We start from the raw sequence: 17,465 nt of genomic DNA, 5'->3' as shown, positions 1-17,465 counted from the left end.
ACTAGGGCGCTTGTGGCGCTGGTAAAGAATGGCGCAAACATTGTTTATACCCACTCTCCCCCCAGTTCTCAAGTTCCTTTTGTGGGTTTTGCAAGCGATTTTGTGTGAGTTGTGTTTCAAGGTGGATGGTAGGATGTTTTTCGTTAATATCTGGTGACACTCCATATTTTTTTGTTATTATTTAAAGGAAACAGTCCACTTTCCTGAAATCAGTATTTTGCTATTGATTTATGATTTTTTATGCTCAAAATAATCATGAAATAAAATAAAACCTTTTTGTAAAAACAATTATTTTCTATATTTTAATATAGGACGAACTATATTCTATGTAAAATAATGTTTGACGCGGAAGCTTATTACGCATTGACCAATCATATTGCGTAGCTCAAACCTATGCATACTGCATTGGCTGTAAGCAGCACGCTGATTGGCTGACGATGACGTGGCTGCATTCCTGTGCAAGGCACGCATTCCTCTACAAGGCACTCTTTTCGGAACGAGAAATGGAATATCTTCGTCTAGGGTGATCGTTGAGCCGTAAAAGCTCCTGATTTGTGCTAGTCTCAGCTCAAGCTACGAAACTGCTATTCCAGCTCAAAACCCCATGTTAAAAGTGAACTATTTCCTTTAATTTAAATGTGTCGATTTGATTCCAAGTTAAGTCAAGCATCATTTGACTGCATACATATCGTAATGAGTCGTGAGCATGCTGTAGGTTTTTTAAAATTTTGTTTCAGTCTTGTTTGAATGTATTTATTGTATTTAATTTGCCCACATTCTATTTTATTTTTTGTCATGTCACTTTAATTATTTTTTTTTGTTACAATTGTATCGTTTTTTCCTTCTACTTCAACCTATTTTTTGGCTTCTTTGTCTTTTTTGAAAGTCAAAGTGTGTGCTTCTTCGTAGTGATTCATTACCCTTGTTAATGATTGGGGAATGAGGATGAGACTTGAGGCCAATTTTATCAGCTAAAATGACTGGTTGTGGCTATTTTTTGCCTCATTCGAAATACATTTTCCAATGGATGGCTATTTTTGTATTTGCTGAATCCAGATCAAGGCTGCAAAGTAGGGGATTCTTGATAAGATTTTGTGGGTGCAGGGGCGTGCTGCTGGTGTACATAGGTGTGGGGCAGTGGGGGCAGTCTGCCCCACAACTTTTCCTCAACTCAGTTGAGACAGATTACATGTTTTTTTGCAAATGTTCTCATTTTGTTCGTTTTGTTGATAAGGCCAAGGGGTGAAAAATAAATGGCCTAAAACTGGTAAGAAAATTAGATTTGGGGATACTCTAGGTTCCGGGAACTGGGAAATATTAGATATGTCCCTTCTCCCCCCCCCCCCCCCACCCCAGCCTGAAAGTAGTTCCTGTGCCACTACTGGTCTGTGGTTAGTGAGGATTTACCATAATTATAGTGCAGTGCAGAATTTTTGTTGAATGATGCAGGCCCTTAGTGGACTGGGAATGCTGGATGAAAAATGCTACAATTGCAACATGCATTTGTAAATTGTAGCAATGCTAGCTGCATCACCATATGCTCAGAAATCATAAAGTAACCATGGAAAACCATCACAAACACACTGCTGCTCATGCTTCTCTAAGGGATGATCCCTCATCCCTCTCCCATCCCTCTCCCAATGTTTAAATGAAATAAAACAACAAAAACTAACCTAACCTGACCTAACCTAAGGTAACCCAACCTTGCTTAGCCAAATTTAATCAAACCAAACCTAATCAAACCTATCAAAACCTAATCTCACCTACTGTGCTGTTACAGTTACCAGTGATGTCATCAAATAGATGGACCAGATACCTCTGCACTTATTACCTTATGATTCAAAGCTCTGATTGCATGAGAGTGTAAACTACTTAATGAAAGGCAGCAGTGCTACTGGCAAAGCTTGATGTGTAGTCAATTTGTAAGTTATATTGGAAATAATGATGTTATCTTGTGCTTCACTGACTAAAAGAAAAGTGCTCCTTCATCATATGACTTTTTTAATTGGTGCAAGATTTGTGGGGCGATTAATATAGCTCCTGTGCTGAACTGCTGCGCAGGGTGTGGCATTGCCTGGCCAATGATTCATCTCAGCAGGGCTGGCCAGGGAAGATTTGAACTTTATTCACTGTTTTGTCCTCTCACTAGTGTAGATTTATAGTTTTTGTAGTGATTTGATGATAGATGAGCATTGACATAAATTATTCATGTCATTGCAGAATATTTTACTCAAGCAACTGACAAAAGAGACAAAAGATTATCAGTCATGCCTGCACCTGTGGTGGATGATGAAAATGGCTATTCTCCTTTGGTGAGTGTCTTTTTGAAGCATTACTTGCATAACATAAACTGTTTCAATTACAATAATTGTAATTTTTGCAAGCATTCATTATGAGCAGGGTGTTATTTCTGCTAGTGTAAAATGATAAGCATTTAGCAAGGTACAAACTAACTTCATGCCAGTGAATATAAGAAGACATTTAGTTTTGGCTCTAGTGCATTACCCTAACTCCTAAGATACCACTTACCATATCATGCTTGTGTCATATCATAGAGGTTTCACATATATTGATTTTGATTTTGTTTCTAAATGAACTGTGATAAAATTTCAAAAAGTGTGTTAACATTAGGATATTGGACAATGCATGCCTGTAGGTAATTAAGTAAGTGTAATATTTCAAGCTCACTGGATGTGAAGTCTAAAAAGTAAGCTCATATGCTTGTAATATGGAGGACCTCTTCTTATTCCTTTATGGATACAAATACTATGTATTGGATCTGAGGACCTTGTTGATCTTTTTTCTTCTTCTCCAGATGGGCTTGGTGTATGTGTTCAATCTGATAGTGGGTACTGGTGCCCTGACTCTGCCCGCTGCCTTCCTGGAGGCTGGATGGGCTCTCAGCCTCTGCCTGATCATCATGCTGTCCTTCATGAGGTATGTCTGATGAATTCATAAAATATTACCTCTGTCACATATCATCGAACCGTGCTATTTGACTCATCATATTCTCAAATATTCTCAATGAGTGTGTAAACCTGTTGTTTCATGGCTGTTTGATGTATCTGAGACAGCTATCTTTGTGATAGTCACTAACTAGTCATGTGCTCTCAGTGCTCTCAGAGTCTGACATCGCGCTCTTTCCACTGACAGCTACCTGACGGTGACGTTTGTGATTGAGGCGATGGCAGCGGCCAACGCCATCATACACTGGCGCCGACAGCGGCAGCTGAAGCGGGTGAGTGCTGCGGAACCCGCGCCGGCTCGGGCGCCAGTGCCGGCTTGAGGTGGATGGCTGATCGTCGGCTATGAGCCACCCGTCCTGTCAGTGGCTCAGTAACCACCGTTCTCTGCTCTGATGTGAATTTTTCAGCAGTGCTTATTTAACCCTGCTGGATACTGAAGTGATGTCCTTCAGTATTGCAAGCTGTGTGCAGTCCATTCCCCTCTCGCTTTTGAGATGGTCGCCGCACCGCACCACCTTACGAGCTCGGACCTAGGTGCCGGCTCACCACTGCACTGCGTTGCACAGTTCTGAGTCTTCTCTCACCGCGCCGTAGCGTCTCTACCAGAGCGCCTATGACCGGGCTGACCACGCGGCGGTCGTTGCCGTCCGTGTTCCTGACCCGGTGTTGACCCTGCTGCCTTCCCCAGGCCGGCTCCCCTGAGTCGCCGCGCAGACTCGTTCCTCTGGAAGCCATTGTATGTAGCCGACCGGCCGGCTGTCCCGTGATCTCTCTGTAGTAACGCTCGGGCGCACGACCCCTGTGAACCCGCACATTGCGTCATGTCTCATCCTCCTGCCTGACCGCATGGCTGAGTAGCTGGCTATTTAGCTGAGCGGGGCTGAGTACTGCCTGTTGATTCGGCTAGCAAGTAGCTAGGCGATGAACTTTTAACGCATGGGTCAGGGTTAATTACAACATTATATGCCATACTTTTATCAGTTCAATTATCGGATCGCACTGGGTTTCGTCACGTGTGCCTTTTTATGCAAAGTGTGCAATCAGCCGTTACTATGCGAGCTCACTTTGTACTTGCTAGCGGGCAGTGAGATTGATATTTCGGTTGCCAAGCCGGTATTGAGTGGTGCTGAATATGCCAAACATTTACAGCACGAAGCGAAGCGTGACTTTATTTGGATTAAATCATTCGTCGTAACTCGTAAGACCCGTGTTTTTAAAAGGTTATGAGCTAAATTTTCCTCTTCGGCTTAACAGCGTTATGACGAAATACAGGCAGTTGTTTAGCTTAATTCGAACGGTGCTAAAATGAAATTAAATAAGCTTTAAAGTGGTAATTTAATTATATTTCTTATGTACAGTCCACAGCAGAAGTAATGTGTGGTTTCAGTCATGGGTATGTTCTGCTTCTGAAGCCTAGGAACGATTAGCCAGACTGCAACGAGACTTAAAATGTAGCTTACATGTATCTTCACCCTTGCAGCTACAACTTTATCTATTGAAGTCTTTTTTCAATCAGTCCGCATCTAAAAATCGTCGGTCAAAGCCATCCGTTGAGATTGGTAAAACCACACATTACTTTAGCGGTGGGCTGTACATATATTAGGTGTTTGTTTAATTCTTGCACGGCAATGTCAAGTCGGTTGAATTCCTGGAGTAAAAAAATTTAGCAATCTCTCAATACCGTTGCAACACTTACTGCATTTGCTGGATAAATATAACTGTTACTTGTTGAGTCAAGCATCGCGAACAGTCGGCTGAAATTTTTAGGGGCTAAGTTATGCCTTATTCCATAAACCTCGTACGAAAGATCTCTCTGCGTACGAGGACTAGAAATAGTCGGGATATGATTTTTCTTTTTTTCTTTTTTATACGTCTTCTGGTAGTTCATGCACTCAGTACTTTGTTCATCGTTCGTATCTCTCCGACCTTTCTTATCATTCTTCGTTATCTTTGATCTACGCCTGCTCATGATATATTCAGTAGCCTTCTTTGGCCGTCTTTGGTTTCTTTGGTCTTCGGTGTGATTTTCTTTTCTCAATATGAGTAAATGGCTTTGCATTTGAAACAGGGAAACACTTGACATTTCAAAGGTTGAAGTTTTTTTTTTGCGTTTTGATATCATTTAGGTAGTTCCGGTAGAGAAAATTAGCGTTTATATGATAAACCACACACTTCTTTGAGCACTATCTATAATGCATAATCGTTTGGCGATTAGCTTTTGTCTTTCTTTTTGCTTCCATAAAGTTAACTTTATCTATGTCAATATCTTTCTCGCACTATCTGTCTCTATCCATCTTCTTCGGTGTCTTGTTCTAATGTTCTGCATTGTAAAGGGATATTGATATTAAAAGTGATGCATTAGTTTTCAATGCTTCATCAAGTAGCTAATTACCTACTTCTTCGACTGTTTTGTTTCAGTGGGATCTAGTTAATCAATGATGCCTTGGGTTTGATATTAGTTGGTTCATAGCTATAAGCTTATGCTTCTATTGAACTATTGCAAGTTTGCCAACTCACGGCCCATGTATAATCTGAGCGCTGTTATTACTAACGCCCCTGCACTCACCCGGTGTGCCTTTGTGTAAGCGAGTGCCGTGGTGCCGGACAGCCGTGTGCATACCGTAGTGTGTCTGTTGTTCGCCCACCAGCAACTGGACTGCGTGTCGACGGAGGATGGCCCGTCGGACGCCCAGTTCGGCGTGGTCACGGTACCGGCGCGCACCCCCGCGCTCGCTCAGGTACGCTCCCCTCCCTCCCTCCCTCCCTCTCTTCATGTCTTCCTCCCACCCTGCCGTATCTCACCGGCTCCGTAGCTCCGTCTTCCTCCCTTCCTTCCCTCCTTTCTCCTTTATTCACATGTTCTCTCTCTCAGCCCTTGCTCTGACCGTGGGACTTCGTACCCCCATACCACGTTTGTTTTGTTTTGTTTTGTTTTTTTTTTTTTGGAGGGGGGGAGAGGATTCAGATTCACTCATCGATCTGCTACTCCTGGTCGGTCCGTTTGATTTCCAGCTGTGCCGCCGACGCTGCCCCGGCCTTCTCCGTTCTGATTCTGTATCGGTTGCATACGAGACCGGTCCATTGCTCGGCAGCCATCTACCAGCCCACTGTAGTTGGTGGGCAGGTTCACGGCCAATTGGCCATGAACCCGCCTGTCGTCTCCTTCATTTCAGCCCTCTGTTTGCTGTCATTTAATCCGTCTTCCACACGCTTACATAATATTTTACCCACTATTTCCTCTGTGCTAACTCTCAGTCCGCTATTTTTGTCATTTGACTCCGTCTCTCGTTTCAACCGATAGTCATTTCACCCTCTGTCAATGCATAATTAGCAGCCTACCTTAATCATCTCACCGTTTACCACGTCATGTCATCCGCATGTTACCTCCCATACGTCCTCTCCCCATCCTCCCCCATTTTCTCCACGCTGAACAATCGTAATGCGGGTAATACCACACCCGCTAGTGCATCCTGACAGCCGTCCGTTTGTAGCTGCGCTGGTGTATGTACAGTCCTCAGCAGACTGCGTGGTAGGTATTCTTTTTTCGACAAAACCAGTAATAACTCAAAGACTATGTTGTCAGTCGGTCGGAACTCACTGGAAATAGAGGCGCCATGCTCTACTCCTTCGATTGGGTATATCACTAAACAAAGTATATGCCTTGTGTGGCAACAAAATGCAAAAGTTTGTTTTGGGGGCAAATATAAACTTTTGGGTTTTGTTGCCAAACCGGATGGAAAATGAGATGGTAATGCCAATCTAAGGTGCGGAGTCTCGCGCATCTTGCTGTTATGATTTCCGAGCGACCGATAGCATAGTATCCGCGTTATTCTCGGTTTTGTCGAAGAAAGAATACCTACCACGCAGTTTGCAGAGGGCTGTACGTACGCCAGTGTTGCCTCCGGAGTCGTCTGTGGGAATCCATTGATGGGGCAGACGGCTGCAAGGCGACGGCTGGCGATGCCCGTTGTGTCCGCTGTATCCGAGTTGTGTCCGCTTCCATAGCTGGAGGCGCAGACGCTACTGAAGAGGGCGCTGCGCATTTTGTATTTGTCCGCAGTTCCGCGTGCTCGTATATCGCCGCTCTGTTGCGTCGTTCGCTTTTTCGCTTCTGATTCACATTCGCTTTTATTTGTTGTTTTAGTAACGCTTGCGAATGTATATCGATGATGTGCTACTTCTTTACCATTTTTTTCGTAATCTGTTTTCATTCCGTCTTCCGCTCAGTTTCAGCTTACAGTGTGGGGTGCGTCAATTCACGGATATTTTGGGTGCTTTGTAAGAAAGCCAAGAACAACGTACTCGTTATTATGTTCTTGGTTTCGCCTTGGCAACAAATGGTTTTCCCGATGGTCCGTTCTGATATTTTGTTGTGTCTGCTTTATATCCGCATTCCACGACACTGAAAATGTTTTTCCTTGTCTTTCAAATGTCATTTTTGTCCTACCGCTAATAATTTGTGGAAATAGGTATTCCTATTTAGTGTTTTTAATTAGCAGTTTGATTTTGCCCGATCTTGTTTAGTAATTCGATAAGAATGAGATGAATAATAATGGCTGATATAGAACTCCGTTATTTTCTGCGTCAATCGCTTTGGCTGCGTGGCTGTTATGATCTGTCGTGTGATATTTGATATCCTTCCTTCGAGTAACGAGCGAGTGAGTTGTCACATCGCCGGCTTACGCTCTTTATCAATTGCATCGTTCACGCCTGACTTTTGAAATCTTCATCAGTGCCTAACATTCAGTTCTAAGTTCCAAATCAAGTTCATGTGTCGGACACTCTGCCTCACCGTGACCTGACCGTGAGGCGTGCTGACCTGAGCTGACCTGCTGCAGAGAGCAGAGACGCCGGACGGCAGCCTGGGTGGCTCGGCTCGGGGCTCGACTGACGGCGTCGCCGACTCGGACTCTCTGGCCGTCTCCGAGGAGGAGATGCGTCTTCTCGAGCCTGGTATGTGTTGGGTACGGGTAATCAAATCGGAACACTGTTCGGTCACCGTTTTTTTATCAGCATGCTGAAAGTTTTGCCAGATATTGAAGCTTCTTGCTGGCGTTTCTCGGCTTGTTATAACCGAACCACGCACATCTACTTAGCAGGCTGGTAGCATATCGTTAGATGGCGACCGAACATCGCTGGAGCATTAGTGGGCCACGAGACCTTGTCAGCCGTGGTATGTGCGGGTCACTGCCGGCGGGAGATGTGTGATGCGCACTTCGCACATCGCCATAATGCGCTAACGTAGTTCGTGTTTGGTTGTTTCAGATCCCGTCTCGCTGAACGAATACTACAATATCACCGAGACCGTCGAGATGGGCAAAATGGCCTCCTTTTTCTTCTCCAGATGTAAGTCGGACAAATCGTCAGCCCATCGCCTAATGTGACTGTTTTCGGCACCCAACCCGTATAACGTTCGTTCATTGATATCCGGAAATAATACAGTGAATCACGTAGCTTGGAATGCACCAATGCTAACTAAGCGACCTTTGAGTGTCGCTCTTCCATACGAGCATCAAAATTTTGGAACGGGCTGTCAATTCTGGTTATACGTGCCTGATGTCATGCTATTCCGCTTTCAGTCGGCGTCAACGTGTTCTACGTGATGATTGCGATGTACCTGTACGGTGATCTGGCCATCTACGCTGCCGCCGTGGCCAAGTCGCTGCGAGATGTCGGATGGTCAGTAGCAAGGACGGTCATGATTGGTAGGACTTGCTTTGAATAATCATCGGGTTCTCTATGTCCAGCCCGTGGTGTGTTGCCGGGTCCATGCGTTTCTACATACTGCACACTTTCAACATTCAAACGTTGTGTTTCAGTACCTACGTGCCGGCTAACCACACGTGTAACGCCACCATTCCACTGTCGGACCCGTGCTGGACGGGCCTGGAGCTGACCAGATGGGACGCCTACCGCATCTTCCTGGTGAGTCAAATATAATACTTAGATAGGCACTCCGTATTTCTGTTGAGTCAGATAGAACGCCTACCGCATATTCCTGGTGAGTCAAATACAATAGCCATACTCCTGTGTGAGTCTCGAATGGAACGCCCACCGCAGTTTCTTCGTGAGTCTCAAACAAGAGGCCTGCCAAGTAAAACTCCTATTGTATTTTATTCCTGATGAGTGTTAGATGCAAATGTCTACCGAATGTTCCCTATGAATGTTACATACATTTCAAATAGCCCTACATTCACATTGTTTTTTCTTTTCTAGGTTCATATGAACAGGTGATGATATTTTTTTTTTGCAATCGCTTTAGCCTAAAACAGACTCTTTACGCAGTCAGGAAGTCGCATGTGAGAGCCTATTCAAATACATGGAAGCAGTAGCGCGCTCGCATCAATCGCACGCACCTCCTGCATGCGATTGATGCAGGCGGAATTATAATGTATTTGAATAGGCTCTCGCATGCAATTTCCTGAATGTGGAAAAGGTTTTTTTCAGCCTTACCGTCTATGTGTTTCATAGGCGGCGCTACGGGGAGGGCACCGGGACACCGTGCCCCCCTTTGATTTTGGCATTTTAACATTAGCCCTATGGGCGTTGCACGGAAAGAATGGGACCAAAAGTCGGCAGTGCCCCCCTTAACTGAAGGTGTTCCGCCGCTACTGATGTGTTTACCCACTTCCTGTTTAATTAATACCTACCATGGTCTCCCCGCAGAGCATATTTGTGGCAACTCTGGGCTCGTTCGTGTTCTTCAACGTGCAGAAGACCAAGTATCTGCAGGTGCTGACCACGCTGATGCGATGGGGAGGTGAGCGTTTGTTTTATTTGAAATAATTTATTCTTTTGATGGCGACCAGTTATGGTCCATAACATATTGTACCGTCAAACCGTGCTGCACCCATAGACTGAAACTGAACAAATAAGAATCTTTTAAGAATCCAAGTATTCCCTGGCGACAGCTCTCGACCTAAGTACTGAAGTGGCCTGTTAAATGTATTTATCATTACGCTGAATCGGAAATAACCAATCCATTTATATCCGCGTTTGATGAATGCCAGTGTCAAGATGGCTTTGTATGGGATGGGTTTTGTCAGTGTGCATGTGTGACGGTCCCCTGGTAATTAATGTAACATCTGTGGGAAGCTTTGGGTCTGGTGTTTATGCTGTGGGTTAGCCTTCGAGCTGTTGGTGGCGCCGTCATCTTTTCTGTTTGTGTGTCCATGTGACCTCTCTGTTGTCAGCAGTCAGATCGGCAGGTAGTCCTGCCGTTGTCTCTAAGACTTGCACTGTGTCTATGTAATTATAGCCTCCATTATCTGTGTATAACATTCTGCCCGATGGTGGTGTTGTCATTATCTGCCCTGTCACTGTCAGTAGGTATGTGACGGTCTCTGTTCTCTGTCGACAGCGTTCGGTCTGATGATGGTGCTGCTACTTTATCGTTATCGCTGTCCCTGTGTCTATTGTCTCTGTCTCTGCCCTCTGTTTTCTTCCTATGAAATAGCCTCCGTTCTCGCCCGACAGCGTTCGGTCTGATGGTGGTGCTAGCTCTGCGTCGTCTGGTGGCCGCCGGCCGGCCTCTGGGCCACCCGCCCTCGTTCCGCCCCGCCGGCCTGCCCACCCTGTTCGGCGTGTGCGTCTACTCGTTCATGTGCCACCACTCGCTACCCTCGCTCATCACGCCCATCTCAAACAAGAGTCGTATCACAGGTGAGCTGATCCGACCGGCCGGGCAGTGACGACACGTTGTGAAGGCACTTTTCTGGTGTCAACGACGAGTCTATGTGTTAACTTATGCGGTATGTCTCCCACTATACAACTTTATATTAGGTAGCTTCATTGTCATTAACAGCTTTTAGATGTATGCCGTATTCAGCTGGGTCTACGTATTGTAAATGACCCAGAATAAGCCGACTCTTCCAAACTGTCTACGGTTGCTGACATTGCTCGCTGCTGTAATTGTTTATGTTCGAACCTACGCCTTTCGTCTAATATTACCCCGTCTGACCCGTTCTGTCGCTCGCTCCTACAGCGCTTCTGGCGGCTGACTACGTCCTGATCCTGGCGTTCTACCTGCTGCTGGCCTTCACCGGCATCTTCGCCTTCCCGTCGCTGTACGACTTGTACACCCTGAACTTTGTCCCCTGCGACGAGGGTCAGAGCATCGGCTGGTTCGAGGTTCGTACTTCTTACAACACCGAGCATTATTGAAACCGCACTGATTGTGTTCATCTGAAGTAGAATTGATGTACGGTTTGTGTCCTCCCGATTGGAAATGCGTTTAAGTGGCCATCATTTACTGCGTATTTGATTGCTTTTCAATGAGATATTCTCATATACCATGAGTATTATTATAATTAGACGAACCCCCACTGCTTCAACATTTTTTATCGCTCTTTGTCCGCGACTCTTGGTCATTTTGCAATTCGCTGTGCCTGACCCGGCAGACCCTGACGTCAACCTGTTCGTCCCGTTACAGCAACTGCTGGACTACTTCCTGTCCATGTTTCCGGTGTTCACGCTGTCGACCAACTTCCCCATCATTGCCATCACGCTGCGTAACAACCTGCAGACACTGTGTCTGACCGAGGGCCGGCGGCACGGCGTGTTCGTGCGCCGCCTGCTGTTCCCGCTGCTGGCCCTCCTGCCGCCCGCCGTCGTGGCGCTCGGTAAGGACGGGGATCGGCCAGCACGGGAAGAGACGAGGGGAGATGTAGCGACTAGCGAGGGCTGTTAACTAACGTTCAGCATCGTGTCCTTTTGATAGTTGCACTGAATTTGCAATGTCTGTCGTCCCGTCTTGCTGCGGTTCGCCAGCATCTGCAAATATTTAACACTCGTGTCATGCGCCTTTATTCGAGGACTGTGCCCTACGCTATCATGTCCCCTATCATACTAATTTTTCTCCAGAACCTCCAACTGTGTCCTAACCTCCATCATGCCCCTGCCGCGCTGCAGTCATGAACCTCTGTGCCCTAACCCGTGTCCCCTACCGCTCTGCAGTGTTCCAGGACCTGCAGATGCTGGTCGGTATCACGGGCAGCTACGCCGGCTCCGGCATCCAGTACGTGGTGCCGGCCCTGCTGGCGTTCTACTCGCGGCGCACGACTCTCACCCTGATCGGAATGGGCGTGCGCAACAAGCACAGCAGCTGGTTCCAGCACACGGGCTGGGTGGTGTTCGTGCTGCTCTGGGCCGCCGTCTGCGTCATCTTTGTCACCGTCAACCACCTCGAGGACTGGTTCGGGTTCTAGACCCGCCGCCGCCGCCGTCCGGAGGGTATAGTTGAGGAATCGGGCCGGCCGGCTCAACCCCGAGGAGCTTTCAGTAAACATGGTGACAATGTATGGGGTCCTGGTTGTATTCTGCCGGATTTAGGTTGTATTACAGGTTGCAGTGTTTTCGCGGATTGGGCATGCCGGGGTGAATGTCCACACCAATACTCGAATTATGAGGGTTTAGGAGTTCTAAAATGATGCCAAGGTGGGGTAATGTTTGTCCTTTGGTAGGGACTGTACGTATTTCCAGTGCCACTGGCAACCCCTGGGGAATTCGAGCTCCTATTTATATTGGTGTTCCGGTAACGTATCTGTAGAGCGAGGCTGTTCGAGGTTAGTCACATTCCTCCTGAAGACGCACGTCATGTTAACGTTCTTAGATGCCACCTGCGTCTGTTTTAATATGCCGTAATTAACAACCGACCATAAGCGCTTTTCAAGCATAAAAGCAATGTACTGTTATACTCGTATACCTAAATGAGGCTTGCATGGGCCTCGCGTCTCATGCGCTTTATTCCATCTCTTGTGAGTTAATCAAACATTCGTTTATGCTTCCACGTATAGATGAAACTAGAATCTGTACACGAGCGTTGCATGACGTTATTGAGTTTAGTGTGTGAACCAATTTGTCTGTGATGTCAACTGATTTGTCACATATTTAATGAGATTACCCTATGAGTGACGCGCTATGAAGCTACTTGCCACAATCGTTGATAACCAGCTGTTATACGAGCTAAAGGCGTGCGGCGTACCTACTATTAATGTCACAGCGACAGCCGCAATCTCAACTTTGTTCGTCGTACGGCATAGAGCGTGCCAAGTCACACTAGTTATGTGTTGAATCGCCGTGTCCTGTTGTGGACTTCTGGAAGTATGCCCGCTCCCCAGTGCTTCGCGACAGCACAGGACCGAGCTAGCTGGGCCCTGTTTTAGCGCATGACGCTACCTGAAGATACCGGGTATTGACGCTCAGTTTTCTTGGGAAGGTACGCAGAATCACATAGTTTTCCTACGTTTCCATGGAAACGAGCGCCAATGCCTGGTAGCGTCAATTAGTAGCTTCATGCTGGCTGATTCAGGGCCCAGGACCACTTGGTGGTACACGGTGCGTTGGGAGATGACCACTAGTCAGTCATGCGTGACACAGAGGGTTAGATGCCACGGCCCTCGCTGCACATTTATCGGTTTGCCCTGAACTACGTACGATATTATATTAGGTCGGAAGGCATTTGACCAAACTAGACGAACGTGGACTTAATGTGGTAGTGGATGTCGGGATGTACTGTACATACAGAGTCGGGCATAGCTCATGATATTGCTCCCTGCTTCGGACTGCGTTATAACGTTCCTGGGTGTCGGACATGAGGTTTGTGTGAGTGGGTTGGTGGGCTCTGACGCCGGACAGGCCGTACAGTGCCGCCCGGTTGTCTCTGTGTGTCGTGTTTTGGGCAGTGTGAACGCACCTTGGTGACATTGCTGAGGGGCAAGATTACTTTGCTGAGGGGAACCTATCCTATATCCTGTGAAGGGAGGCGAAGGAAAGGAGACCAACGGCCCTATCCGATGTTGGAGGTCCTTGCGTCACCGCCGCCGCCACTAACCAGCTCGTCGATACGCAGTGTTGTGTTGCCTCACAGGTTTTGTGCTGTTCTGCGATGGTTGAAGCGCCTGGTGATGTAAGAAATATATTGTACACGGATCTGATCGATTGTTTTCTTGAAAATGATTAGTGTAAGTGGATTTAGTTTCTCCTGAGAACCACTAGCTGCGTGAGACGCCAGAGTTGGGCGAAGCACAAACCAAGATAATCACAGCAATATACAGTATTACGACAACGCGTTTTTGCCCGTGAGAAAAAAAGATCGTGTTAACATTTAAAAAACGAACATTTTATCGTCGCGCTAGGTTCCATTTCGGTGGGATGTGTCGAAAGTGTTACAAACGCTAACGAGTGGAAGAGGTGCTTCTGCTTCAGTGTGAACGAACAGGTGGGCTTGGAACACTTGTTGAGCTAGGTACCATGAAACCCAACAAACAATAAAAACTGATAAATTTCATCTATTCAACTCTTCACACTCCGATCCTCGCTCACGGATAATATGTTAAACACGATCTATTTACAAGTCGGCACATAGTGACGCCAGAAACAGATCTGGGAAGCGGGCGCCGCGTAAAATCGACCGAACAAAACACTCGCGTCTGCGTAGCCGACCTTCAAACAAATTTGGTGAAACAAGAATACACATGCCGTCCTCGGCGGAAATTTCCCCATCGTTGACGCCCACACCGTTCGCGGTAGACACCTCGTGCCCCGGCCTTCGGCAGCGTCTCGGGTTCGTCCGGCACCGCGCCACGACACCACCAGGTCCCTCGCCCTGCTGCGAGCGCGCACCACTTAGGCCACGTACGTGTACACTTTGCGGTCCTCCTGCGTGCGAGCCAGATACTCCTTTTCGATGAGCCCCTCGATGCGCTTCTTGATGACCACCGGCGACGGCAAGAAGCGGGACTTGAGCTGCTCAGTGACCTCGGCCACGAGCACGTTGTGCTGCAGAGTGCGGCGGGCCTTCATGATACGCACCACGGCCGCCTCGATCTCGTATTTGCGGTCCTCGTCCACTTTGCTGCGTGTCTCGCGCCGCTCGGGCTCCGACTCGCCCTTCGCCACGCCCAGCTGGATCTTGACGCGATGCAGCTTTGATGTGAAGGCGTCGTTCACGCTGAAAGCATGGCTGGGCTCTATTTCCTTCGTCTTGGGCTGCTTGACAAGGATGCGCTGTGTGGGCTTTCCGACAGCCAGCGACTGGAGGGCGCGCGTCAGATCTTTTTCCGGTATGTTGGTCTCGTTACGGATCTCCTCGTAGGTCAGACGCTCACGGTTGTTGAAGAGCATGAGGATGCTCATCTGGAAGGTGGAGACCTGGATGATGTGCCGGCGGGGACTGCGCGTGCCGGCCGCCAGCAGTGCCGAGTTGGAGCCGCCAGCCACAGCCAGGTCGGTGGACGAGTCGTCCGACTTGAACGGACCGTAGAAGACGGCGTTCAGGTCCGCGGAGCCCAGCTGCGCCTGCAGCGTCAGCTGCCGCCCCGTGTGCTTGGCCAAGTAGAACTTGCGGAAGGTCTCGAAGGCGGCCGCCGGCGCTCGCGGGATCTCCACCTTGATGTTTCCAGAGTGGGTGGGCCAGAAGCCGGTGGTCAGCACCCGGACTGTCAGGTCGACGCCGAACGGGTTGGCACCACCCGACTGGATGTGCTGCTTAAACTCCTCCATGATGGTGTTCGAGACTGTGATGTCCTTGAACATGCCTTCCAGCTTGGATGTGAACTGACATCCACATTCTGTCCTTAGCTTGGAGATCATGTTCTTCTCGTTGTCATCACTTGCTGACTTGTTGAGAAGCAGCCTCTTGGCCAGGTGCTGCTTGTAGTAGCGCTCGAAGACGTCTTTTTCCTGGAGGAACCGGAAGATGACCATGGTCTTGTCCAAAATGGCCTCAATCTCCTGTTCTGTGACGCCCTTAGCCCCCTTCTTCAGCCTGTCATCAATGAACAGAGACAGGTACTCAGGGGACTTGTTGTTCAGGTTCAAGAAGTACTCAAAATCTGAGGCAATGCGCTGTTTGACCATCTTGTCCTTGTTGAAAGAGTTTTTCAGGAAGTGATCAAACACATCCCTTAGGTCTAGCAGGCTCTGCACATATGTGATGGCATTCTTCCCACCATATGCAGGATCTTCTGCTACCAGTGCCCTACCCTGTTCCCTCAGGTAGGTAGAAACACAGTCAGCCAGAGTCTTCAGTCCATCTTGTACCCTAGACAAGAGCTTGTACATGCATGCCAGGTCATCTGTTTTCTGTTGTTTCAGCATGTGGACCACACCAGAGTTTTCTATCTCGACGATCGTCTTCATGTGCTTCTTGATCAGTTCCTCTTCCACCACCTCCACAATACGAGCCTCTGTTGACTCATCAAGGTAGTGAGATGCTCGCTCTGCCTCTTCATTTATGCGTGCTTCCACTTTCCTGATGTATGCTGATGCAGAGTTTTCAGCCAGGAAGTTTTGACTCTCCATTCTGTAGAACTCAGCAGACTGCTGAAGGAATGGCCTCTCAAAGTCTTCCTCATACACAGCCCTGCTGTCCACACCAAGAACCATCAGCATGCTGCATGCATTCTTCACTGCCAACTTGTCAATCACCTCTCCACGCCTCTCTCTCATGACCATCTTGAGAAGTGTTTCCCTCAGGTGATCTCTGATGCCACCATATCTGACAATCTGGTCCCTGAACAGAATGAGTCCCAGGTTGAACACATTGTCCACATTGTTCTGCTGTACATAAACTCTGTCCATGTACATGAGGATATCTCTGATCATGATCATTGATGTCTTGTGGTCATGCCACGCTTGATTGAGGGTTGCCAGGAAGTTGTTGTTCAACGATTTTAGCACATCCCCTCTAACTTTGGTCTCCAGATGCTGAGTTACAACATCTCTCAGTCCAGTGTACAAACGCTCACCATGTTTGTGAAGAACCATGGTGTATGCATTTCTGTACAGCTCTTCAAAGCTCAATCCACTGTTGTTCTTTTTCTGGATTTCTTGGATGGCATTCTTGAGGATATTCCAGATACCCTCCACATACCTTTCATCCATGGTCATCGGAAATGCTCTGATCCGCATCTTGGCGTCTTTCTTGGGTTGTGTCCGCTGCATCACAACTGGCTGTTTTTAGTATCAGTGAATGATAAAGCACACATACACTGCTACAGATGAATCTGCCTCCAGACTCAACGCTTCCTTTCACAGACTTCTAAATGCTCGCTGTAACTTCAGTTTCTGTTTCAGTCTCATAACGAGCGCATGATAACAAACGCAAGAAGTGGAGCAGAAACTTGACTCTTCAATAGATGTAAGTTATAAATTGTAGCTGACAAATCTAAAGAATAATATCGACTGCAACGACTCCACCTACACCACCACCAAATGATTATTTTTTCGTGTTTCTTGGTGTTTGTCAATTGATCCTCTGCTGGCATTGACCAAGGTTTTAACAAAACTAAAACTGCCTCTTGAAATGTAAATTACGATTTATACAAATATGAAGGCATTTTTTGAATTTTATGCATTTACTCATTGATTGTTAATTTTAACATTTGTGATTGAATAATGAAATTGATTTTTAAGCATTAAAATTACTTTTTAATATTGATTTTTTGGAAATATACGTCATCGTTTTCTGTCAGAATTGTCTCTTATGCGCCATCTGAG

At 47.1% G+C, this 17,465-nt stretch overlaps 2 protein-coding genes across 5 annotated transcripts; one reads left to right on the top strand and one right to left on the bottom strand.

Annotated features, from left to right (window-relative positions):
* Positions 1 to 29: 29 nt before the first annotated feature.
* LOC122386868 (transmembrane protein 104-like) lies at positions 30 to 13,900 on the top strand. Of its 4 annotated transcripts, none has more exons than XM_043376548.1 (14): positions 30 to 104; positions 2,221 to 2,312; positions 2,816 to 2,937; positions 3,154 to 3,238; positions 5,615 to 5,704; positions 7,805 to 7,919; positions 8,232 to 8,312; positions 8,546 to 8,645; positions 8,786 to 8,891; positions 9,633 to 9,726; positions 10,443 to 10,628; positions 10,951 to 11,096; positions 11,398 to 11,587; positions 11,922 to 13,900. In XM_043376548.1, the coding sequence occupies exons 2-14, from the start codon at positions 2,268 to 2,270 to the stop codon at positions 12,170 to 12,172; spliced, it is 1,611 nt and encodes a 536-aa protein (XP_043232483.1). In that variant the 5' UTR covers positions 30 to 104; positions 2,221 to 2,267; the 3' UTR covers positions 12,173 to 13,900. The 4 variants fall into 4 exon arrangements, with proteins under 4 accessions (XP_043232483.1, XP_043232485.1, XP_043232486.1 ...); XM_043376549.1 differs by having other exon boundaries at positions 63 to 81; XM_043376550.1 differs by lacking the exon at positions 5,615 to 5,704.
* A 338-nt stretch (positions 13,901 to 14,238) lies between these two features.
* Positions 14,239 to 17,452, bottom strand: LOC122386867 (cullin-3-like). Its single transcript, XM_043376546.1, has one exon. The coding sequence runs from the start codon at positions 16,908 to 16,910 to the stop codon at positions 14,592 to 14,594; it is 2,319 nt and encodes a 772-aa protein (XP_043232481.1). The 5' UTR covers positions 16,911 to 17,452; the 3' UTR covers positions 14,239 to 14,591.
* Positions 17,453 to 17,465: the final 13 nt, after the last annotated feature.

The sequence above is a fragment of the Amphibalanus amphitrite genome, unplaced genomic scaffold (assembly GCF_019059575.1).
Source record: "Amphibalanus amphitrite isolate SeventyFive unplaced genomic scaffold, NRLGWU_Aamphi_draft 000265F_arrow, whole genome shotgun sequence".
Lineage (NCBI taxonomy): Eukaryota > Metazoa > Arthropoda > Thecostraca > Balanomorpha > Balanidae > Amphibalanus > Amphibalanus amphitrite.
The sequence above is the reverse complement of the archived record's forward strand: the minus strand, read 5'-3'. Positions and strand labels throughout refer to the sequence as shown.